Raw genomic sequence first — 26,974 nt, forward strand, 5'->3', positions numbered from 1 at the left:
CACCAACCCCCAGTGAAAACACAGCAATGTCTCAATGCAAAAAACAACTGCTTTTCATAACACTACTGCTGTTGGAAACACAGCAACAGGTCGCTTTAAAAAACAACAACTTTAGATGCTAAATAGCTGCTACAAATGCAGTGAAGACCAGAAAAACAAGTGTTTTTACTGTTTGTTGGCTTCGAACAGTGTTCTGCATTAGTCTGAAGCTTGGCAGGTGCCTTGCCTTGGTGTCACGTCATTCACCATCCCCTCCACCTCCCAGTAACAAAGCCAGATCATATGCTATGTCACTTTAGCAACGTTGATATGATACTTATGAAACATGCAAATGTAACGTATCTGTTATTTGTACACCGATTAAAATGACTTGTTTATGGTCATAGTTCACAATTTGAATTTTGAATTAAGGGTGCATTCACACCAGGATAGTCCAGCGGACTCGGTTCAATTGGGCAGCAAACGCTGAAAAATTTTACACCTTCATATGGTGCAGTTCACGTTCACACTATACTTTTTAAAGCGGACCAAACCACCTGAACAACGTCACGCAGTTACAACAGCTGCTCGTTTGGGGGCGGTATTGCCCAAAACGACCACTGACCAGGAAGAAAAAAAGCATGAGGAAGAAGAAAACCTGGCTCATCGACTGGCCAGGACTGAAAACGGAAATCCATTGTGGGTAGCCAAAAACAACTGCAATATATAGTCCTCTGACCATATATCAATAAGCATCTGCACCTCTTCACTACTCTACGTCTGCCCACGAGACATTTTTCAACTTTTTCTTTTTTTACCTCTGCTTCTCCCGTTTTTTTTTCTGCCCAAAACACTGCGCTCTACGTCACTTCCTCTCTTTGGTTCACTTCCTCTCTTCGGTTCGCTGGATAGTCTGTTTGCATTTCCCACTGTAAGCAAACCGCACCAGGGTTCACTTGCAAGTGAACCAAGAGCCCTAGTTTTCAAGCGGACCAGGGTTTGCTCGTTTGGTGCGCACCAGAGTTCAAAAGAGCATTCACACCACTCCAAACGAACCGAACTATCCGTGGAAGGGAACCAGGGTTCATTTAAAGCGGACCAAATAGCGCCAGTGTGAGTGCGTCCTAAGTCCTAATAGTGACTTCGGATATTCTACACAACAAATCTACTTGTTTAAGCACAAAACATCACACAGCACAAAACCTTACCAAGTTGCATAAACCAAACCACAAATGTTTCACAACATTAACCATGTGTTATAATGTGTTTCAGCAGCATGTCACATTAACACGCTAAGAGCCTGCCCTGTCCTTTACTATAAGACACCGAGGGGTGCGACAAAGTGTCGGTATTTGACAACCTGGGTTGAAAAACATATGACATTCCATGACAGCATACGGCCATACAAAAACCTGAGCACAAGTGCAAATAAAAACATTGCTGGCTTTGTGTGTGCAGTTTGACTTGTGTGTGAGCTCTGCTCTTATCTGACACTGTGCTCTCGCCAGCTGTTTGTGCCTGGTGAGCTACTCCAGCGAGTCACTCATACAGTCAAAGATATCTGCGAATTCCAGCTGATAAAACAATCATCTGCTCTGCCTCACCCTGATTCAGAGCCAGTGGCTGTGTTTGATGTTTGCCTTTGGTAAACTGATTAGAGAAAGATGGCAGATTCGAGATATCACCGGCCCCTTATGTTTATTTTCTACCCTATCACCCGACTGTATCCCCAGACAGGCCTCTTGTTTTCAGTTGCTTGTTTTTACTCTACAGTTTGCAGCAACAGGGGATCTAGGTGTCTACATAGTGCCAAGCTCTGCATCAGCACATATGTGGTGGTGGCTTGTTAGCAGGGTGCAAGAGGCCACTTCAGTGCGTGACAGAGGGAACATATGGAAAAATGTTCAAACTTGATACCTACACCGTTGAAGCAAAGCAGAAAGAACTGAAAAGAACACTTCAGGATGAGGTCATTGTTTTGGTAGAGTGTAAGTGGCAAAACACCAACACCTTCAGGTCAACAGCCAACCGTCAAAAAGATATTTTGCCTCACAATCCCAAGAGGTTTAAAGCTTGGATGAAATCTGAGCAGCACTAGTCTACAACACAACTCTGTCTGACTGTAACTCTCATTTGTTCTCTAAATCCAGCGGATTAGGTCTTTTATATACAATATATAATTGAATTTTGAGAAAATGATTCTGCTATTATTTCAGGAAATCACTACCCGCAGATACATAAAGCCACAGCCAGGCACTACACTCTTTCCTATGACTTGCAAGCCCAAAACTGTCACTTTACTAGCCCTCTTCACGCTGGCTCTCAGCCTGGGCTGTCTTTCTTTTAGAGGCCCACAAGGGTGTAAGAGAGAAAAGGGGCTTCTGTTACTTTGATCAGGACCACTGGAGCTGAGGAAATCATCACTCTTTTCTTCAGACGAATGTGAATAACAGAAATAAAAAAATATAGATCGTCCAGGCGAGCTGAGTACTGGTCATTTTATGGAAAAAGAAATATGAATCTATGAAACAAACAGCCCACTGTCTAAAAGACACGCTGAGTAAAAATCCAGAGTATGATGAAGATTGTTGGTTTGAAAAAGCAAACTAGCCAAATGAAAACAGACAAAAAAAATCTCCCTTATAGGCCTTTTTCATGGAAGACATTTTTGACTTGTCGGTGGTGCAGTGGTTAGCATTGTCATCTCACAGCAAGAGGGCTGCGGTTGCCCTTCTGTGCAGAATTTGCATGTTCTCCCTGTATCAGTGTGGGTTTTCTCTGGGTACTCCAGCTTCCTCCCACATTCCAAAGACATGCAGGTTAATTGGTGAGTCTAAATTGTCCGTAGGTGTGAATGTGAGGGAGAATGGTTGTCTGTCTCTATGTGTCAGCCCTGTGATAGTCTGGTGACCTGTCCAGGGTGTACCCCACCTCTCGCCCAATGTCAGCAGGGACAGGCTCCACCCCCCCGAATGTCATTTCAGGATGTTAATTAAAAAAAAGACAAGTGCTCTTATTTCTTAGGTTCTTCTTCACCAAACTGGACCAATGTACCACTGACTGGAGAAGAGAAACTTTTCTGGAAACAGAGGCTGAATTCAGGCTTTGAGCTAAATGCTGGAGTGCTCAATGCTAACATGGTGCTGTTAAGCATGGAAACAGTCATCCCGTAAAACCTCAATTAATAGTCGGGGCTTTTTTTTGCTCCAATTACTGAACTCATCCATTGTGTATTTGTGACAGGATTTAAATTCCTTGCTCTTACTCGTTTTAAAGCACTAGAACATTACGAAACCCAGCATACCGACACAACTCCTATTTGTCCCGTTAAAACAATACTCACAACTCGGATTCATTTTTATGAAAAACCCTTTTGATTCTTTTGAGTGGCGGACCCTTACAGACTAAAGGAGTATAAAGAATTGAGGAGTGGACACAGTCAGACTTCACAGCCGCTTCAGAGATAGAGACACCACTTTTTTGTCTCTTGTTTACCATGCTGGTACGTCTGAGTGAATTAGTCTTTAGTGCTCGTGGTTTCAGGCAAATGAACTGAACAGCTGAACAGTGGAGAAGGTAACAATGTGTAGCATACTTCTGCCCATAGCTACTAGAGCTCTTACTTTTATTAGTGATGCATCAAGAACAATAACAGAAAATCTGACTGATTGATTAATGAGTTTAGACTAAAAAACTCCATTTAGGTTTCAGTCTTACAACAATAAACGTCCTTCAGTCATATGCTATGCTTTCAGCTCAGCAGATTTGAACACATGGCTTGCACATCCCTACAATACTCTCCAAAATATTATTGTGGGTATTTGTAGCTTCAGGCTACTTGAATGAATGATTAACATATTTCCTTCTTCTGGTGTGTTATTCTATGGTGACTCCGAGCCCTTTAAATGTGAGCAGATCCCAGACGAAGCACTGTGCAGAGTCACTACTGAGGTGTTCTGTTGCACTTAATAACTCAGCTTTGGTGTGTAGATTGGCCAGGAGCCAAACTGCGTATTCTGAGTCAGGTCCAGCTGTGCATTTCTTTCTGTGGATAACAGTTCATAGCCCTTAGTTAATACCCATACTGAATGGGTTCACTGGTGCAGGCAGGAAACAATTCATTGCTCTCACGTCTTGACTGAAAATATGGACAAACTGCGAGCCGCGACTTTCACACATGCATGTGAAGGAGATGTGAAGCAGGCCTCACACATCGTAGTAGCTGCAGGATGTGTGTCTGTGCCTGTGTGTGTTTAAAACTATCTGAAATAGACCATGCGATCCCCTTTGTCCGCATTAGTCCATACACACCATGTGCAATAGCAGGTTTATTCCCCCACCTGGTCAAGACTTGGCTGTGCAGACACTTAATAAGGAGTCACTGGGGCACATCATGTTCTCCAGCAGCCCCTCAGCCCAGACAGCCAGTCCAGCACAGCCAGAGCTCAGCCACAGGCACCTCTTGTGCTGCAGGCCATCGGTGAAAACATCCAAATACAGTCTGCTCCGTGGCCCAGACACCACTTCCTCCCCCATCAGCAGAGGTGAAGAGGCGCGCTCAGAGAAAATCTACATATTCACAGACTGACCAGGCACCTCGCTGCTGGCTTTGAAAATAAGCAAAGCATACACATGCAAAAGCAAACACGGAAAAAGACCCATGACTCAGAGTGAAATCAATGTGGATGCTTCCAAATCTGACTACTGAAAAACACTATATTTAAAGGAATAATTCACCAGTTTTGGAAAATACCCTTTTTGCATTCTTGCTGAGATTTAGATGAGAGAATCCACATCACTCTCATGTATCTATACTAAATACCAAGCTACTCCCATGAAACCACAACTACCTCTGAACAGAGCTATAGCAGCTCAGGCCATCCAGGATTTTGCAGGTGTTTTTTGGGACTGAAGCACTCTTTAATGCTTGACTTTATGGCAGCTTTTCTAATCATACATGCTGCAATGTTTTCAGACATTTTTCTGCAATGAAACTGTGACAGCAAGTTAAAATTACCAACACAGTTTTTGTATTATTCTTTCAGTATTACAGGCAACTTATTCCAGTGAGAATAAAACCGCTCTGTACCAAGTTTGTGATTTATACTACACTTACATTACCACTGACCATGCATATTTAATCTAACTCACTTTGATTCTGTCAGCCCCTGTAAAAGATTGGGATGCAACAGCCTCTGTCATAGTAATTGGGCTTGTCTGTTTTCAATGTGTTTCAGCCATTCTCCAGGTGTGTTTTGTAGAATTTCGTTTGTGTTCCACCAACTGTTTACACCCTGCTTTCAGGCAGAACATCAGGGGACTGTCTTGCACGATCATTAGCAGTAATTTTTGTTGGTAAATGTGAGACATTAGTGTTGCACATCTCTGCATCTTCACAACCACAAACAAGATACTTGTTATGTTGTGCTGGGGTATTGTGGTTGGTAAAACTCACAGGAAGCTACGCTTATTTGTCAAATCTGCAGAAAAGTTGCAGCAATTGGAATGACACTAATGATGGCTCTGTTCTATTCAAAAGTCTGAGTGAGTGTGACACTGAGGGAGCATGCACAGCACCAGGACCCTGATATCAAAGAAGCTAAATGGAATCAGTCAAATGCTGTCAATCTTCTCCCCTAACTCTTGACAAAAACGGCTCTTTTCATGTAACTGTTCCTTTAAGAAGGTGTCCTCTAATGGTCTCAGAGGCTAACTTGAATTCAACACTCAGTTGTTTACAGTCTTGGGCCTGCTTTGTCAAAAACATCTTAAATCTAAAATGACAAAATACAAACTGGCAGCAAATCCAGCTGTATACATAGCCATATTTTAGCAAAAATATGAGCGTTTGGCACAAATGGGGCATACAGATGGACAGAGGGGAAATGGATTATGCTGAAAGAGTGGTTTGAGAAGTTTAAGTGAGTGTTTTATTTTGCCATGAAACTGGGATGCTCTTGGAATTCACTGTAACGCTTGTCAATCCAAACTGAGTATTTTCCTACACAAAGGAACAAGCTATAAAGTTTTCAGAGCCACCTTTCAAGGTTTGAATTCAAAAAACATTTCCAAGCGAATGTTTTTTAAGAGAAGTGCTTGTGGTGTTTCATGGTTGGTTTTTAGTAGGTAAGTTCAAGAAACCTTCCACTGCAAGAGATAAGCCTCTGACTTGCCTTGCTTTAAATATGCCTCAGAAATAAGGAATAGGTTTTATCCTTTAGACTCACATTGGCGCTTTTTCACAGCCTCCTAGATGAGAGGATTGTGGCCCAAATGTGGCCAAGGATGTTAAACATGTTAAGATCGCCTTGGTTTCAAGCTGTAATTCCCTTTTTCCACTGGATTATCACCTCCTCCAGTCACGAAATATCACAGATCAGGGGCAGATTGTGTCAATGAGACCACAGTCTGACGCACTGTGTGCCCTTGTCGCAAGCCAAGTACTTCGGAAGATGCTGCTCGCGTCCGAACAGGCCAACCTGTGCCCACGACCCAGGTGGAAATGCAATCAAGGACCGGAGTGGGAGTGGGGATCTTATCTTATCGCTACACTCACGGAAACGAGTTTCTGCCGGGCCACCTAATCTCAACCAGAGCTGGGTGACCTTCTGCAGCCAAGGCTGTAGGCAGGGGAACAGACAGCTGGATTTCTGCCTCCTCCGCAAAAGTCCTCACTTGACCATGGAGGTGATGGGTTACCAACAGCTGGATAAATTGACGTGAAGAGATGGATTTCACAGAACCTCAAACTGAAGGTTTCACTGGACTATCTGTTACAGTTGTGCTGTGAGTGGTCATTTACGGAGCTAATTATTCTTTACATCTGTTAAAAAAGAACAATGTCAAATAAATGAGGCTTTTTTTTCTTTCAAAATTTTAGATGGATAAAATTCCGCACAGAGCCAAACACAAAAATGAAATACTTTCACTTCTGTTCTTCTCCCTCTGCTTTAAATCCCAATAAATAAACTCAGTAGATGACTGAAAAATATTAACTTTGGACAAAATAAATGAAAGCATACAAAAATCACTTTTACGACCAGACTTTGTCAGTTGACTGTATTCATGAACCATTATTTGGTCCATCACCAGCAACAGGGTCTCTTGAGAGCAAGTGAAAATAAGGTTTAGACGGCCCGTCTCATGGGCTGTGACAGCTTCAACAGCAGCAAAAATACACTCAATATTGTTTGGTTTTCTTAGAGGAATACTTCAGCGCCAAATGACCATCTCTGTATCAACTACTCAGCCCGTGTTAAGGTGAATTTGTCCTGCTCTGTAACTACTTCGACTCCTCCACGGTACACTGTGTGGAGTAAACATGATGGATTACAACAGAAGACAAATCCTTCTCATTGGTAAGATCACAGATCATCATTTAACTTTGTGTAGTAAAGCTTCAGAACAACCACAGCCACTGAAACCAGAGTGTAATTTCTGTATTTACCTGCTGATGCAGCACATTCACACACACTGTGTTTCTGTATATTTGGCCTTGGCAATGTTTGAGCCGACATCAGCAGCAAAATTGCAATGGCAAGTCTATACATGCTGCTTTTCACACTGCTGTGACTGAGGGGGAAGGGAACGTGGGACAGTTTAAGAGCCAGATACAGCGTTTTCAAAGGCCATGGGCCCATGATTCATCTTCAAACTCTGGCTAACTTTGAAGAGTTCTGCCATGAGACATGTTTTAAAGCACCTGAAGACAGGGAGTGGTTTTAAAACCGCCATCAACGTTTGAAGCACTATCAGGAGATGTGCTGATAGCTTGAATGAGCACACTAAAGAGTTCTGCTCAAAACAAATCAGGGGTTGGAAAAAAAAACTCGGCACAGACATTTAAATGACTGACTAATCACTGTCTTGTTGCTTTACCCTTTAGAGAGTCCAATGTTAGGCAAGCCCATGTGATCATGAGGTTTGGAGCAGGTTTATTTTACCATACCTAGTGGAGCTTCCAAAAACAGTGACATCAAAAAAGAAGTGTTAAAGCTCAGTAACACCAACATTTAAAACAGCAAAAGTTTTTAGCAAAATCAATGAGTTTGCCCACAGGGTGAAGTAAATCTGTGTATATTTTGAATGTCAAGTTCAACTGTGGTGACTTGTGGTGTGCTAATTTGCACCACTTGATTAGCAAGCCATCTTGACAGGGCTTACCTTCAGGGAACACAGAATCAGAGCATTCATTTCTGTTGGAGTAGCCTATTAACTGCTCCACAAAAGAGGCCTGGTTTTTATCAAGTTATGAGACGGGAGTCCATGGTGCAAATATGCCCCCTTGAATTAACAGTGCAAATATATTGTCCATCCAGAGATACTGAGTTGGAAATAAACAGTCAGTAAGTTTGCCAGCTTTTTCTGCTCTTCGATAGGTGTGTTTCCATTCAACTGGCCAGCAAATTTAAAGTGAATTTTTGAAATGTCACAAAAAAAAAATGTGAATAAGACACGTTTACGTCTAGTTGATGGTAGGGTTGGGCGTTGATGTCTATCGTGAACCACCCAAATCGACGAAAACACAAAGATACACACTCATCAACCACCTGAACACGACTCAACCCACAAACAACTAACATAATGCTTTATAGTAGCACAACTGTCAGAACTGAGGACTTTCACAATGTTGAATCAGTGATTGATGAATGACAGCCATCGGCCCAAAGCTAGTTAGCAGTATAGGCTACGCTTTATACATCGCTGTAATCCACCGTTAAATGGGGAATAAGTAGAGGCTGCAAAGCGATAACAAAAGAAGTTGCCTCAGCCATCAAACCCATCTACGAGAGAAATATGGAGAGGTTTTCAGGAATTTGTTTCAAATAGGCAAGTTTTAATTGTTGTTTCCAGGGTCCGAAAATTAACACCCGCCACAATAAAAGCCCTAGAAATACACACTGCATCACTGCTTACCAGGGTTGAAATGACTTTTTTTTGTTTACCTGCCACTGTGGCTGGTGGATAGGCCTCTTCTTTAAGTTTGTATCAATATAACACCATAATATCTCAGTAAAATGTGCTGAAACAAATGTATATGTGAATCAAAAAAGCCGATTTATTATTTGGCCGGTAAAAATATGCATCTACCAGCCACCTTGGCCGGTATGTCAAAATGTTTTTCAAGAAAGGCAAAAACCACCTCGAGCAAGCATGAAAACCTTTTTGGCCACTGAAGAAGTTTTATCAAATTTTGCATCTTTCATGCAGCTTTTTTAATGTGAAACTTCAAAATGCACATGAAGATACATTAATGGAATCACAGCTACGAACTCTTCATTGAATTCAATAACGTACAATCCTGAAAAGAGCAGTCTAGAGAAAACAGAAAGAACCTTGGAACAAACATCAGCTTGTTTTCACCTTGCAAGTGTTAACTTACCAAACAGAGTAGTTGACCAGCTAACCATGCAATAATCCTCCACTAACAAGCCTCTAGTGCAGCCTATGTTATAGATGAATTAACTGTGTGAGTGGGCCTTTACTACCTAGCTTTGCCCAAGAAGCTTCCTCTAAGCAAAAAGGGAAAAGGATTGGCCGCTATTATCAGGGTCACTGGTTAAAAATAGAGCAAACAAGGGCAGTGGAAATAGCGAGAGCAGCAGAGCTTGCACTCTTTATCAGGCTGAACAATAAAGTCCCCAGTAGATGACAGGATGTGGCAGACAGATCATCTCTCACTGGGCTATACTGTAAATACTCTGTAAATGCTGACAAACCAATACACAACTCTGCCTATACTGATTGCGATTGTGGGTTTAGAGCACTGTTAAATGCTTTGCTATATCCTATTCTGGTTCTAGGTCTAATCTTGACTAGTTTATTGAGGAGTTAATTATGGTGGTAGAAAAAAATAACTCAAGTTTAGTTTCTACTTGTTACTAAGAGTGACTCACTTCAGCCGGGGTGTTGTCTGGTCCCTCTGGAACATGTCCTCTCAGGTTGATGATGTGGACCTCCTGAGGGAGGCTGGCGGTGCCCCTGCTTGCACAGCCTGACAGGGCGGTGAAGCTCTTCAGTGTAGCCTGCACCGGGTGTCCAATCCCCACCGGCAGCAGCTCACAAGGGCTGCGAAACAATGGCCCTGCGGCGTAGAAAAGAATACTGTATGAATCAAATGGTACAGTATGTGAAATGTCACGTCTCACATGATGATGACTTGTTTATATGTCCCATGGCCATAATCGTCTACTGCAGAAAGGAGTCAGTGTTACAACAGAAAAGAGAGTGCAGCTGTCTTCTTTTCAACGCATAGAACTTAGAAATGCAACACCTTAATCTTTCTGAGAATTTAACCATTTATAATCTGTACTGATGTGAGCTGCTGACGATGGTGGTCTCGCTAGAATATTTTAAAGTACAGCAATTCCTCATTTTAAAAAGCAACTCTCTGTAAAGTTTTTTTTTCCTCAGTGAAGCGACACTCAGTCTGACCATCTATAAGCTGAGGAACGTGTGAGGCATATAATCAACACACAGCACTCCAATTGTAATTCCCTTTAGGCACTTTCAACCGTTTTTATTTTTCCTTGCATGGTCAAATTTGACCTCATTCAATCACGTCGGAGGAAACCAGACTTTACACTCAAAGTGCACTCCGTCCTGTAAAGGCTGTAACCAACCATTAGCTGTGGCCTTCACTAGTTGCCTTGGAAATGTGACAATATCCTGGACAAAGCATGGTCTCTACAGTAATAATCCACTGAAATACACAGTCCATTGTGTCTTCCACAAGGGCAAGCAGTGAACTAAATAACTGGATGATTTGATCATTGGGATTTGATGAGTAAGCGATGACTCTTCAGGTGCTCTTACACCTGGCCTGTTTAGTTTGGTAAAAAACAACCTCGGGTCCATTAGCGTGGTTAGTACGGTTTGTTTGGGTTGGCGTAAAGGCTGTCAATCAAACCCTGGTGCAGACCAAACAACTGAGCAGAGACTGCTCGAAAAGGTGGGTCTTGGTCTGCTTCCATGGACTCTGGTGCGGTTCGTTTGTAGTGTGAAAGAAAAGGAACCAACCACGGGATTATGATGATGATTATTAGATATGATAGCAGATATGTGATTTTAGCATGATTTCAAAAGCTAACCTGGTCATAAATCCACCTGCTGATCGTGAAATCTGCCTGCGATCTCATAATTGATCCTGATAAAGGCAAAGTATATTCCATAACCTATTTATGCTAATGTATATGACGAACTTCAAAACTGTCCAATCAATGCGTCTGATATGAATATCACTTAAGTCAGAGTTGGTTGGGGCTGAAGACTTCAAATTTTAAAATGATAATAATCTGAGGGTATGGAGTTAAAAGGAAGTGACCTATGTAGCCCGCTGTTTATCTCTGCTTGAGGCTAGCAGCTCAAGGCTACATTAGCCGCTACTTGCATGACACAACCAAATCTCCAACCAGACTGTCAGCAGTACAGTTGCATTGTGGGTGATTTTGGCACCACGAGGAAGAGGTGTGTGCAGAAAAAAAAGATGATTTCTCTGGTTCTGCTGTGTCAACGTCGATGCTCCAGAAGTGCAAAGTTGAATCAATGCAGTGTTTGAGCGCTGCTGCTAATGCAATACGCGCAATGACTGTCAATGTTTACATCCATGTGTGATGTTTTATTTTTTATAATTTCTGCACCATATATGCGTATGACTATTTATGTTTTATGTATACATATTGTCTTTTTATACTGCCGAGTTATGTGGAGAGTTTGCCTGGCCTCCTCTAGTTTTCGCACTCATGATGTATGAGTAATATCCTGTGTCATCATATCCAATTCACTCATAACAAACTATCAGTTATCTTTATGGGCCGTGAGATTCCATATTAGTGTATTACTTGCAAAAAGGGACATTTGTTGTCTCTCTTTCACTCTCATTTCAGTCACAGACATCACAGCAGCCACGACGACAAAAAAACACTAACTGAGCCCCAATCTATCAAGCTAAGCAGCAGTCAGCAGGGTGTACGGACACTGAAGCTCAGTCTCTTGGGTCTCTATCTGTGTTTTGTCTACTGCACAGTCAGCTGTAATGAACAGCGTAGTGATCTGTGAACGTCTGGGCTACTTGACCTAAACAAAGATTCACTCACTGTTTACAGGATCGCACTTAGCATCCGCATTTGCTCTTGCATGATATGGAACTTCCTTTTCAGCCACAAGCTTTCAGGTGGTTAACAAACTTCACCACAGCCTGAGATCTTCTAATAGTGTAAACTTCCTTTACGTTTTACATCTGTGTGACCCACTTAAATATATTTAGGGCGTAACTTAACACAGAAATACAACCGTTTCACATGAAGTCAGGGTGGCACAAAAGCACAGCATCGAGGTTTGCGTGAGGTACCAAACAGCTCTTTTCCATTAGTGTCATGTATACTATGAGAGCATCAGTGGCCAGGTTTATTCCATGGGGTCAGACCTTGTGTTTTACCCCACAGCCTTGTGCCAGCCAAGGGCCGCTCACATTTCAAACACATCACGCTAAACACGCAAAGGTTGCCAATAGCAATCAGATGGAGCATTTGGAAATCATTAAAGTCCAAGTGAAAGACAGTTAGATAACAATGTTAAATTCTCCCCCCGACTGACTGCAAAAACATAGTGCCTCAGCAGCGGGGTACAGCTAGGGGGGAAAACTTTTTTTTTTTTTTTCTAGTCGGAACACATAGCTATTGTTTTCTGTTTCCGTGCTGTCCAATAAGCCTATGTTACGTCAGCATAAACCCAGAGATTATATATGGCATGGCTCCCCTCCTCTTTGTGAGAAAAAAAAAACAGGGGCTTTATTGTAACCATATTTGTCTCTTGAGACAAACCCTGGGCCCTTGACAGATGTCTCAACCTGGACTTTGTGCTTTCTCTTGTTGCCTGTGAATCACTCCAAGCCCAGATACATTATCTTATTGGGAGCATACATATATTAGAACATGGCAACTGTGCTGATAAAAGAACGAGGCTTAATGGCAAAAACCTGTGGTGCATCAGTTCAACCCCCGCCTAACCCCCTCCTCGTTCTTCCTCCCAAAGGACCGAAGCCTAACCATGTCATCAAGCCTTACTCCCACAAACACATCTGAGGGCACTCCAACTCACTTTTTCCCCTCACACATGGAGAATAACAAACAACTGCCAGACAAACAAAGAAAAATGGAGCTCTTTCTGGGAGACTGCCAAAAGATTACAATACACATTGGGCAATGATCTGATTTTTCAAACTGCATAAAAATACAAAGGGAGGCATGTGGGACAGAAGGGCCCCACATGGATATAAAAGTAGGGCACTCAAAGTTTCGTGGTAATGTTTCTGCTGAGCCGAAGACTAGACTAGACTTTTATGACAGTTTCATAGATAGTCATTCTGACCAGAAGATGATTCATGATGATTTTGGTGACCTCCCTGACGACGACTTTGTTGCTGACATGAAGGAAAGAAAACAACTCCTTTGATTTAAATGATGTTGTGTTCATTTCTCTGGTGCCGCTCTGATGACAGTTTGTAGATTAAACCCACATCAACTGATCTTTCTGCCAGCCGGGGGCAGCAAAAACAAGCTCAAAGTCAACACGGACCTTTAAGACACCTTTGAGTCTATATCGCTAACATTTCAGCAAACAGTATTTATACATCCAGCACATGCAGAACAACACTTGCATTCATTTCGGATTTCTGGCCATCTGAGGAATACAAGTCCAATATTCACTTTCCTTTTTGCTCTGGTTTGGTCTCCACCAACTCCTACAGAAGTAGGTTCATCAGCTAGTCACTCGCGTTCTCTGCCTTTTCGTGCTGGGTCGGGTAGCAGTGTGTTCATCAGAGTTTGTACCTTGACAACAGCTGTCTGATGCATGTGGTAACTACACTAATGACACCCACGAGACTGAACCAGAATAGTTAAGTCACAGGTGGTTAAACTAAAACAACATGCTGAAAGACAATGAAAAGCCCAATCGAGCTGGACTGCCCCCTTTGAGTTAGGGAGTTACTGCCCCAAGCGAAAGAGTTCAAGTATCTCGAGGTCTTGTTTATGAGTGACAGTAAAATGGAGCATGAAATAGACAAGCCTCTTAACGCCATCACAGTGGGCACTGCACTAAACCATCGTGGCGAAGAAGAAACTGAGCCAGAGGGCAAAGCTCTTAATTTACTGACCCATCTATGTCCCAACGCTCACCTCTGGTCATGAGCTTTGGGTAGTGACTGAAAGAATCAGATTGTGAATGGATGCAGTTGAAATTAGTTTCCTCAGTAGGGTGTCTGGGCTCAGCCTCTGAGATAGGGTGAGGAGCCTGGACATCTCAAAGGAGCTCTGATTAGAGCCGCTGCTCCTTCAAGCCAAAAGAGGCCAGCTGAAGTGGTTCGGGCACCTGATCAGAAATCCTCCAGGGCACCTCCTGTTAAAGGTTTTTTGGGCACATCTAACTGGTAGGAGGCCCCAGGGTAGACCCAGAACACGCTGGAGGGATTATATATCCCATCTGAGCTGGGAACGCCTTGCAATCCCCACCAGGAGCTGTAGGTTTTGCTGAGGAGAGGAAGGTCTGCAGTACTTTGCTCAGCCTGCTGCCCTGAAACCCTTCCCCAGGTACATGGATGAAAACAGATAGAACTATAAGGCTGTATGATAATATTGTGTGGGTTTACTACTATGAGAAACCCCCTTCATATTACACATAGTAATCTGATTCATGGGTAATACAAAAATATTGATTATAGCAGCTTTAACTACTTGTAATTCAGTAAGAAAAGGAAAGGCCTTCATTCAATTCATCCACAACTTGTGGATTGTGTGGTGAAGGCTGCAGCCTCTAGGGCAGTGATACTCAACTTACAGCCCCAATGCCAAAACTGCCCCACCATAGGGTGTCCGGTGGCCTGCCGATTGTTTTCTAATTCACAATGAAAATAAACTGATTCACACTGGGTTTTTATTTTGGTACTTTGAGTGTAAATAAGTTGCCAGATTGCATAAAAAAATACAATAAAGTGCCAGGAACAGAAGTCTAGGCTACACCCCACATGTCCTCAAATCCTAGATATGTTTGATGTGGTATAATCCCTTTTAAATATAACCTTACATTTACAACTAAAAAGCAGTTGCAGCCATTAGAAGGGAGAACTACCTAAATTAATAATTCCAATATGTTATTTCCATGGCCTTGGAAAGTTCGATCAATATTTGTGAACATGAGCTACTCTCTCTCAAAGCCAGAAACCACAGAAGGAAGTCTCAAACCTGTGATGTCATAGGGTATACAGTCTAGAGCTGCTCCATAGACAGGGCTCCCACACATCTTCATGGACAAAATTTCAAAACTTTTCCATGACTTTCAAGAACCCATAAAAAAAAGAAAAAAAAAAATATTCTTGCCCCACTTTCCAGGCGTTTTTCAAACATGTCAGATTCAAACTCTAAACATACTTCCAGCTCGCTGGCATACATGAAGACAGAGGGGGAATGTGGGGAGAAAGTGACGAAATGCGCATGATGGTAAACAACATGAGAGCAACATTATGGTCATTAGTTTCCCGGTGCAGTGCAGGGTGGCGAACCCCGCACAGAGCTAGTTTCGAGCAGTGCAACCCGAGGCGCACTCAGTTTGGTAGTTTGGCAGACCGAGGTGCGCTGAGATGGGTGTGGCGGCACAGCAGGGGGTGGTGTCGACAGATCCAGCTTGGCGCAGTGACAGTTTCGTGCCAAAAGGCTTTGCCGAAGGTGCACTAAAAGCTTGCCAGCTGAAACCAGGTCTACTGTCAGCGCAGGCAGAGCGCAGCCGGTGTAGTGGCAGTTTGGCTGACCGGCGGACAGTGCGCACACTATGTCACCAAAACCTCACAGGCAGGTCTCCAGAATGTCAGGCACATTAATGATGCAATAAATACCCACAAAAACCACTAATCAATGCAACTATCTACAATCAGCACATAAATGTATCTCTATATCGACTGTCCCATCACATCTGTCAGATCAAAGGGGATTGGCACCGTTTGGCACGTTTGGCACACGTAATGGAAACCCAACCTCATTTGATTAACACAGCTGCAAACTAATGAGTTCACATCCCTCTCAGCCAACCACAAACAGCCACAGCATCAGACAGGGAGTATATATTCAGCATCTGTCATCCTAGAAAAGTCAAAAGAAAAGAAACAGAGTGAGACTGCGAGAGAGAAAGAGAGAGCGTGCGCGCACACGAGAGAAACGCAACATTGACTTACAATTGTGGTGACCTCCTCCCAGGCTACCTTTGCATCATCAGCCCGTGGAGGTCTGCTCACAGTTCCGTATATTCGGACCTCCCGGACCAAAACATCAGTTTCCTCCTGGGAGAAGTTTGGCTGTCTGATGCTGCTGCTCTCTTCTGCCATGGCGAATTGAGTAAACTCTCATTACGCCTTCGCCCAGCGCATTTAAGGGCGAGAAGAGGGGCTCATTTGATTGGTATGATGTGAATCGGCTGTGTAAAACCCACTCCACGCCTTCTCTCCTCCCTCTTTCCGACTTGCGCAGGTAGGAGGGACGGAGGTGGGAAAGAGGAGTAGCTGTGCCAGCGCGCACGGTGTGCCAAACTTGCAAAATCCACCTGGCCACACCCAGTTGGCGAAGCGCAGGTGCGCTGCGCTGCGCCTCCGCCTCGCCCGGTCTGCGAAACTAGAGGCCTATGTCATCAGCTACAGAAAATAAATTTGCTGTTATGTTACTTTACGTGGAAGGTTATGCAAGAAAGATTACTGTAACAGTTTCATTACATACAACAAAATTTTAAGACTTTTCCAAAACTTACAATGATTCTTTTTTTAACTATTTCCATGACTTTTCCAGGACTGGAAAACTTGACTTCTCCAGGTTTTCCTCGACAGGAGGAACCCTGATAAACAATGAATGCGAGCCTGATTTTGTGGACCCAAATTAGCCTTTTTTACTGTGGTGTTCTCAGTTTTGAAACAGAAAATGTTCCCATATACCCAAAGGATTCCCTTTGCTGCTCTCCATGTCATCTCGAACATATTTCTCAAGTCACTGTCTATGGAGCAGCTCCAGACTTCACACTTGATGTCATCACAAATTTGACTTTAAGCACTCTAGTTTTTGGATTTAGGAGAGAGTTACAATTTCAATGCAGTACAATATCTGAGCTCTAGCAAAAGTTCATACAGAAAGACAATACTTTCTATTCTCAGGCTGTAAGTTTTCTTTCTCACCCTGCCATTCTCATATGCATATTCTCACTATCTCTAGGCGTCACAGTCAGGGTCTGAGTCATCAGCTGTTCACAATCAACCAACAGCACAGCGACACACCTTCTCTGTCAGCCTATCATCTTACAGCGCTTCATTTTATATATGGTTCTTTCTCTGCCATAGTCCTTTCCTGCTGCAGTCATGCGAGCCCTCCACCACCCCATCACCACCTAGTTAATACAGATTCATCAGCCTCAGCAGTCAGCAGCCTCAGAGTCATCATCCACCACCTCCACCAGTGTCTGGACTCCATGGGGGGATTTAACTTGTCTGTCTTGTCTCTCCTGATTGAACTGTCACATAGGCCTTTTGTCAGTCCTTGTGCCAAATTAATTTACTTTGTAAGTTAATAAATCAGTTAATTTGAAAATAAAGACTTTCCAAGAAAAAAAAATGTTATAGGTCTTTTATTGTTCTGTATCTGATGAATACTATTGATGTACATTTATTAACTGGGCCCAGATTTCCTGTCATTTTGCATATTTTCCATATAGTGTGCGTTTTGCCAAATAATCATTCAGAATCAATTAATGCTTTCTAACGATCCCTTTATTTTACTTTACGAGATTGGGTTGATAGAAGAATCTTTCACCAGAAATGACTCCATCCTGAGCTGTAAGGACACACAGTCGTTACACTATGATGATTCATAATAAATCTATGAGCCTTCAACATGACCTTTATACATTTATAATAAACCTTTAAGATGATAAAGGCCTTCATCAGTCATTCAGTTGTTCTATCAAGATGAAACTAACTGATTTCTAATCCTATCACATATGCTATCCCCATCAACCTCCAACCTAGATGGACAGAAAAGAGTTTAAGGGAAAAAATGTTTGGCTCTGCCACAGCTTTGTGTCTTCTGTCACCTGGTCCGTCTGCCTCTCTCCCCCGCTTCTGTCTGCCCTCCTCTCCCGCCATTTTTCCTCGGTCATCGATGGAGCACAGAGTATGTCCTGTCCAGCTGCTATGAGTGCCTTTTAGCTGGCCAGGCCAAACGCCCACAGCGGAGGAATGAGAGAAGCTGTTGTTCAATCTGCCCGAAAAACAAGTCCAGCCTGGTCCCAGACACTCTGCAGACTACACCACAAATACCCCCTTACCCCAACAGATACAGCAACATCTGATGGTAAATCTGAGACTCCAGCTGTAACAGTAATCTCAAAAATTTATTGTATGTCTTTACAGAGATGAGAGTACCAACTGTATGAAGGATGAGAGGAGGAGAGTGTAACCTTATAACTATATCCTACACTGAAATATGTAGAAAAAAAATCTGCTGTGTCCATTTAGACCCTTTTGTAGCCTGAAGCTTACCACTTTTTGTTCCTAAGTACTGAATTATTGTGGTAAACTTACTGTAAAACTGTATTGTGGTAAGCTACAAACTAATATCCCCAAACCTCAGCAAATTACATGAAAATGATCTATTATCAAAGGAGGTGCAGGGTAATTACAGTGCACTTTTGGGGCTTAGCATTCATTTTGAAAACACTGGAATAAAAGTGGTGAGATGCTTCATTTCCCCAGGAATTGGGCAAAATCTGATCCATGATATATGAGATACTGTACGTTACATAAAGATGAATGTTCCGAGACCGTCATTACACTGCACATCAATCTCAATCCAGCCAACCAGCGCATACTGCGCCTGCAGCTGAACGACAACAAAAGGCTGGAAAACTCTACTTTACAATCTCTTAACTTTGAATCCTGACGATTCATTTTGTTAACGTCCAAGTAAGGGGGTCTTTTTCTCTGTGTCAGGCTAAATCAGCAACACCGAGACTTTAGAAAAAGCTAACATGGACAAGACAGCCAGATCCTGATCCGACCCAACAGACTCAACATCAACATCTCATTATCCCTCCTCGCCGACCAGCTGTGAGGTCAAGTCACGTTCACAAAAAAAACCTTTGATTTGAATAGTATGGAAAAAGAATGTTATGAGTCTGAATGTCTGTAAATATCTGGTTCTATATTTGTGATGTTTTGCAAAGTTGTGAAAGGTAAAAAGAGCAGTGTGTAAGATTTTGGGGGGATTAAGTGTCGTCTAGTGGTCAGGGTTGCAAGCTGCAACCAGATGAAACTTCTCCCAATTAAAATTCCTTCAGCGTTCATTGTTCAGGAGGTTTTTTACCAACAACTGAATTATGTGCAGAGGTCTCTTCCTCTCCAAAACAGACGGACCAAGTGATTAAAAGCGGTAAAAACTCTGAATAAAGCAGTTTGCTTGTTCTCGGCTACTGTAGAAATATGGCAGCGCAACACTGTGACCTCTGTAGACAAGGACCCGCTCCCTATGTAGATAAAAACAGCTCATACTCAGCTAACAAAAACACCACAGCTCTTATTTTCATGTCATCACACACTAAAGAAAACATACTTTTTATATCATGTTCCATTCCTGCCCCTAAATCCTACACACTTACATTTTGTTATTTTAAAAGTGCCTTGCCTTGTTGAGATTCAACACACTTCTCTCACATATTCAAATCTGCCCTTTCAGCTTTGCATGCTGGGATTTGAAAAATGCTGAACGAAAAAAAAAAAGGTTTGAAACGATCTAAGGTAGAGCGGGCACCACCCAACAGCTTGTTGTGCTCTGTGGTTTACATGCACACAACACTGTGGATTACGAGATGTCAGAGCTCAGTGGGGCCTTTCTGACAGCTGGTATACCTCCAGCAAACAAACAAAGGATCAGAAATTGATCTTTATTTAGCCAACAGGGTCTATGAAAAGATGTTTGTTATCGGCTGCCTTCCAGACTCCTGCAGATCAGCTCAGGATACCTCCTCATGTCCACAATCAAAATGTGTGTTAAACAATAAATGAGCTCTTGTAAAAGAGTGAAGACTGTCATCAGTGGAGTCAGCAACCAGGCAGCATTTCAATAACTCTCTGACAAATGTCACAGGTGTAAAAACCACATCTAATGGTGTAAGAGGAGTTTGTGGTTTTCACTCTGAAAGTGAGAAGTTAGAGGGAGATTTCTGGGTGGAAAAAATGACTTTCATCATCACTTTCACTTTCCAGTTTCCATTACAGTTTGCCAGAGCCACTTCAACTAAATAGTCTTCACTTTACTGGTTATGATCAACATATAAAGCTGAAACATACTGGTATTAAAATGGGTAATTGCTGCTCAACCATACTCAGTTTCTGGGAAAAAAGTAAGAACTGAATCCTGTCAACAAAGGACCATAGTATAAAACGGTTGCACATTTTATTAGGCTTTTTGTGCAACATAGATGGCTACTAAATGCTAGTATGAAGTATTATATAGCAGCTTGGTATGGATATAACATCAGGAACAATTGTAGTAGAAAAGGCTAAACATTTGAAATAGTTTAAATCCTAGAAAACAAAAGAAGTAGCAGACTACAGTTGCTGAAGTTTCAGTTTAGGTGAAATACAGTTGGAGTATCAGTTGAAGTGAAAATCCACTCACAATTCTCTCTCTATCCCATCATTTCCACCAATCAGCTGACTATAGGTGCTCCCTCTCCCGGTTAGCCAATCAAACTTTGCCATGATCTCCCTCAGTCGTTCATGTTGCTGCTGCCAAACTTTAAATCTGTTCTCCAGCTGTCATTTTAGGCGGAATCATCGCACCCTTCTCCACCCCATTCACCTCCATCACCTTATCCAGAACCCAGGACGAGCTCATCAAAAGCCCACTCCTCCTCACATACAGATCCTCAGTTTCCTCTTCATCTCATCTCATCACCACCATCACAAGCGACTAGACTCCATAGGGGGGATCCCTAATCTACCACGTCTTTACCACCTTCCTGGACTATAAGACATCACAATGGGGTCTAATCGCCAAAGACTTTTCACATTTCTCATCCTTGTGTGCACATGTAAATAAATATTCTTTGTGGAGACAGAGAGGGAGGACAGCTCAGCCACTTTAGGCAGCCACAGTGTCAAATGCAAGACGCAAGCAGAGAGCGGCGACGGCCAGATAGGTGCCTCCAGTGGGGAAAGCAAAGGAGCAAAAGTGTCCTTCCATTTTGTCTCATATTGCGAATATCTGAAGCAAACAGAGCGATAAAACGCATCAGACTCAATCTGCAGGTTTCTGTGCACAATGGTTTCTATTAGATGACGGATTTTCACTTTTTTTTATTGGTTATCCAACTGTCTGCCTAGTTCATGACCAGTGTTCACCACAGCATGACTAATTCTACACAAGCAGTAAAGGACATGAACATGAAATACTTAACACTTGTGACTGACGTGCACCTTAATCCACCTCTTTTTCTCCTAACCACCCACAGTTAAATGTTTATTTCTTCTGTTACACCTTTTCGGGGGATTAGCACTGAGTATACACAGACTGACTCTAAGAGCAACACTGGATATGGCATTACAAGACCACGTGCATGAGGGATTTATTTTATTACGTGTATTCTTTTATTGTTTTACATTGCCTAAAACGCTCAACTGTGATTGTGTTAGAAGTAAAACAGGAAGTGAACAAAGTCAATCCAGATTAAGAAGGGACAGACTGTAAAAATACTCACTTTTGATATATTTAAACAGTGTGAGGTCCAGACAGTGATGTCACTAGACACTTTTCACATTCTTTGGCATGCTCCTTTTGGACTGCAACCTCTTTTATGATTTAAGTGCTAATATCTCTTTCAGATTTGTTGTATCCCAGACTATTATAGCGAGTGATAAAACGAAAGTCCTGCTTTCATTTTTACACCTTTCAGCAGACTACAAGCTTTTCAAAGTGCAACCACATGGTACTTAAAGGGAAGAAACCAATCGCTATGTAAACTGACATTACGCAGACTACTGGTTGTCTTGCAGTTCTTGAAAACGATCCGCCTGAACAAGTCATTTTAAAGGAACAAAACCAGCCACATACTTAAAAACTATTGCAAAAACATCAGTGAAATCGGATGAGATCACAATTATAGAGGATCCATGGTATTTTGGGGGAATCTGAGCATGACTTCAGTAAAAGAAAGAGGGTCTGGAGCTGGAATAGAAATAATGCTGTAATAAATTTGTAATGCTCCAAAGTGTTCTGAGTCTGTAGTTTTATTGAATATATCCACATGAGCACTAACACTGTGAAGTGAATGCTTCGCTCTCATGTTGGCTGACATCATATTATCACACATTTTATATTAGTCACACAGAATCTGAGATTACTCCACCAACATAACGGACTGAATCACAATTATCTTCCTGAGAAGATGACAAAAATCAAAACTAATAATGCATGCACTGTTACTAAACAGCGACTTCCTGAAATGAAGTTGAGTTCTCTTTTCAATTTTGAGATAACTGAAAAAAGACTGTCTCTCTTATCCTCTTTATATATCTACTCCTTAGCCATTGATATAGATCTAATTACTGCAATAATAGGTAAGTTCAGCTACTAAAAATAATGATCTATGGATCTATAGAATTTCATAAAAACAGAAAAATGCCTCATTACGATCTCTTAGAGGAATACTTCACCCGCAAAATGACTATTTGTGTGACAACTACTCACCACATATTACCCTGAATTCACAACGAAAATGTTTTTCTCACCTCAACAGTAAATGGAGAATCCAAAAAGGCAAACATTCTTCGTGAATGGAAATAAATGGGAAACACATTTGACAACAACACAACTATATCAAACCAACCATTGACAAACTCTCGCACAACTCGTGCAGTATAATCTGTGCTCATTTATTCAGTCATATGCTCAGTACCTCCCAGACAAATGCTTTTTCGCGAAAACGTTACACTTAAAAACATACTAGTACAAACAGTCTCATGCACAGCCGAGTGGCGGGCCTGGACACACAGGTGTGTTTGAATTCTGCCCAAGACATGCTGAAGCACAATCAGGATGTGCTGCTCTTAGGCAGAAGTCTAATGTTTACACTGTCAGAGCTGTGTGAGGTTGTCATTTGGATGTTTTGATGTAGTTCTGCTGTTTGTGTTTTTTGGATTAAAAAAAACAATGTTTTCTTCACGAATTCAATGTAACATGCGGTAAGTAATCAGTAACACTTTACTTGAAGGTATCTGCATAAGAGTGACATGACACTGTTATAACTATGACATGACACGGTAATGAACCTGTCATGAACATTATGTACATGTCATAAACCTTTATGACTGCTGTCATTAAGTGTCATTCAGTTGTTTGGGTTGTCTTGATTATGACAAGTTGACATTAAATTTGTTTGGGATGTCCTTACAATGACAACTTAACATTAACCAGGATGACATTACCAGAAGATGTCTTTATGTTAATGTCAAGTTGTCATTGTAAGCACATCACAGGACATTCCAAACAAATTTAATGTCAATTTGTCAAGACAACTTCTGGTAATGTCACTTTATTAACGTCAAGTTGTCATAATCAAGACAAAAACTGAATGACACTTAATGACAGCAGTCATAAACATTTATGACATGTACATAATGTTTATGACAAGTTCATGACAGTGTTATGTCATAGTTATGACAGTGTCATGTCACCCTTATGTAGATACCTTGAAGAAAAGTGTTACAAAGTAATCTATATACAAATGGTCATTTTGCGGGTCAAGTTTTGTTTTAATGGCCTGGGTTTTCAAATGACTTGTTCTGCACGCCAATAGTCAAACACCGAGAAATATTTAGTTTAATATCAAAAAAGACAAAGAAAGGCATAAAATTGTCACAGCAAAAAACTTGGAACTAGGGGATGTTTGGCGTTTTCCTTAAAAAATAAATGCTCATTCATATTGTATCATGAAAGCTTCTGTCAGTTTCAAAGCTCTGGTCAAGTTTAAACTTACTTTATTCAGGACATAAAACTGTTATGTTAAAACTAGTTTTAAATTTCAAACTGAAATTGCCAGGCTGCAACATGCATTTGTCAGTACAGTCTTCTCCTATTTTACCAGCTATAAACACCTCCCAAGAGTGCACGTACAGTAGTTGCCTTCCACACTGCGGCACCGAGCCAAGATTTGGGTACAGGAAGTGATGTCAGTCTGTGTGCCAGTTAGGGACAAATCTGATATTCCCACAAAGCCATTTCCGAAGATAAACAAACAGAACCTCCCCCGTGTGTGTGTATACACATCCTCACATGTCTCGTTCCCAGTACCCTCCCAGTATTCCAGAAAGTCAAAGCAGTGACGATAACTTCACACACGTCAACACATAAAGCAATGTCATGATTCCCTGTCTGGAAAAAAACAATGGAGCAGAGAAAGGCCATTATGGAACTTAATGCCTTTTCAATACAGCTGGCCAATAATGCAAAGATACAGCCTAATAAGGTCAGTTTAATTGTAATAGACACAAAGGGGCCTCTTTGTTTCTATATATCTCCTCTCCACCTAAGATATATCTGTTCCCATATGAACTACAGGATTATATGAATCCTCTGGTCTCCTTTCTTTTTTACTGCAGGGCATGATTCCCATGGTCGATGAACTATGCAAACCAGTTTAGGGAACGTAATATTCTGCCCGCTGTTGTTTTCCTAAGGGGCTTTGGGCTAAAGAATCACTAGCTCTGCAGTGTTGACATTAGCACAGCCCACTCACCCCTGAACCTTGAGCCACTACTACAGGAAGTGAGTAAAGCTTTTCATAAGGGTGGTGTAGGTCCACTTTATTGGCCTGCCTATGAAAAGGATTTATCTCTGGACTGTAGAATCGAAGGCATAAGAGGAGGAAACTGGAATGGGAAAAAGGGAGGAGGGTGAGGGTGAGCCCGAGCTCCATTAGGGAAGTTGTAAACTCTCCCATCAAAGTGTGAAATCTGAAGACAGATATCCTGCAAACCCGTCTGGAGCTCAATATCGCCCAAACACACTTCATTGGTCATTAACCATGATCTTGTCAGCTGGCAGATAATTGAAAAAACAGCTAAACCACAGTTTGACTGGATTATATTTTATCTGTGTGGGAGAAGTGGAGCAAACACAAGTGCGGATACACAGGCAAAGCTTTTTTTTTTTCCACTGTGTAAGTATGTTAACAGGTGTTCAGACAATAACTATACATCCCTGTGGATGTAAAAACTTCAGCTACAGTGAAGGCACTGGATACAAAGGAAAACAAAATGCCATTAAAGCGTGTAGGTTTGGGAGAGGGTACGATAAAGGAAAAACATGAATGTTCTTTCCTGCGAGGGTCTGCTTTGGTCCACGTGATGTAGATGTTGTCATCCACCCAAGACTGCGAGGGTTTGCACGGACCCCTATGTGGACATCCGACACCTTGAGTCTGTAAGCACAGCAAGCACACCAACTGTGCATGCTCCAGTTACAAAATATAACCTCTTGTTCCACGCTCCAGTCCAGTTGGTGGCGTGTGCACCTCAAGCTAGTCTGCCAAGAAGAAAAAGATAGTTGCACCACTGTACTGTATTCTCTGACTCGGGAAGTTTGTCCGCACCTTTAGCGTCTACATCCATGGTAGAAGCTCTGTGAGGCTAGGCTCGAGCTAAATGCTAATGTCAGCATGCTAACATGCTCACACTGACAGTGCTAACCTTTTAACGGGTATATTTACCATATCACCACTAGGGATGGGTCACGATTTTCGAATTTCAAATAGTCATTTTATTTTTGAAAAATCGATTTTTTAATGCAACTATTACTATTCGCCGTCTTATTTCCCCCCTTAATTCGACATGCAATTCAGCTCCTAAACGCACGAGGGCAGTATAGGATTGCTACAGTGGTGTGAGATGGGCTACCAGCTAGTTTGATGCTCTTCTACAAACAGGAGAAACATGCAGAGACTACTACTCCGAGAGGAATGTCTGCAGTCATTTGGGCTTTCATAGTCGAGCGCACTTCCACGTTGTAGTTTCCTGTAAAAATGTCCGTGAAAAATCCCCGTGATGTGAAAAATACATGCCGAGCAGTCACTGGTGCGCAGAGCTTTGCGCGCACAGGGCTTGCAGACATCCGCTTTGAGTCCGCGCGGACTTCCGTGGAGTCCGTACCGCGTACGTTCCGCCCAAGTATGTTCGGGCATTTAATGATGAATGGATCTGTGTGCGTGGCTCCGTGGGGGGGATTACTCGAAAAATTGTCGAATAGTTGCCACGATTTTCAAATAGTGTTTTTGCTTGTGCTGCCCATCCCTAATCACCACTTCTTAATTTAGTGTATTAGGGCTGCCCCAAAAGACATTTTTGGAGCTCCGGAGCTTCAATAGCAATCAACCAAGCAATCAACCCAACCAGGGTAGAAAGGGTCAGGAAAGGCTCATAATAGTAGGCTCCGAACCCGAGACAATGTCTTACAAAGCTGTGAAAATGACACACAGAAGCATACTTGCTCCGCCAACTTTCAGATTTGAGAGGTATACTTATAAACTTCAGTGTTTCTGTTACACAGGTTAGATGCAGCGCTTAAGTACCATCTCCAGTGCCGCTCTCCTCATCGCAAACTGTTCAACCTCTGCCCAGTTAGATCAAGCTAACACAGCAGAGGCAGCTAACATCCAAAACTAAGGCGTTAGATGGTCCAAAACCCATAAATAACCAGGAAACCTGCTGCTATCAGTTAGCCCTGTCACTCTTTGTGTGCGGGCAGACATGTCAACTGTCTCCAGTGTACAGAGAGAGACACAGAGCTAGGCAAGGGGCCCCCAAAATTGAAAACCAAAGACCTACTCAATGAACTAATATCCAGACCTAGTGTTAGCATACCAACATTTGCTGGGTGGCAATAAACACAAAAAATTGAAAAGTATTGGAAAGATT

General features: G+C 42.2%; 1 protein-coding gene across 1 annotated transcript in view; it reads right to left on the bottom strand.

Annotated features, from left to right (window-relative positions):
* The window catches only part of tgfbr3 (transforming growth factor, beta receptor III), a 99,127-nt gene that overhangs the window by 58,687 nt on the left and 13,466 nt on the right, over positions 1 to 26,974 (bottom strand). Inside the window, exon 3 of the mRNA XM_049587404.1 lies at positions 9,876 to 10,063. Within this exon, the coding sequence (XP_049443361.1) occupies positions 9,876 to 10,063 (188 nt within the window). The remainder of the gene's footprint in view (positions 1 to 9,875; positions 10,064 to 26,974) is intronic.

This window comes from Epinephelus fuscoguttatus, linkage group LG10, assembly GCF_011397635.1.
Source record: "Epinephelus fuscoguttatus linkage group LG10, E.fuscoguttatus.final_Chr_v1".
Lineage (NCBI taxonomy): Eukaryota > Metazoa > Chordata > Actinopteri > Perciformes > Serranidae > Epinephelus > Epinephelus fuscoguttatus.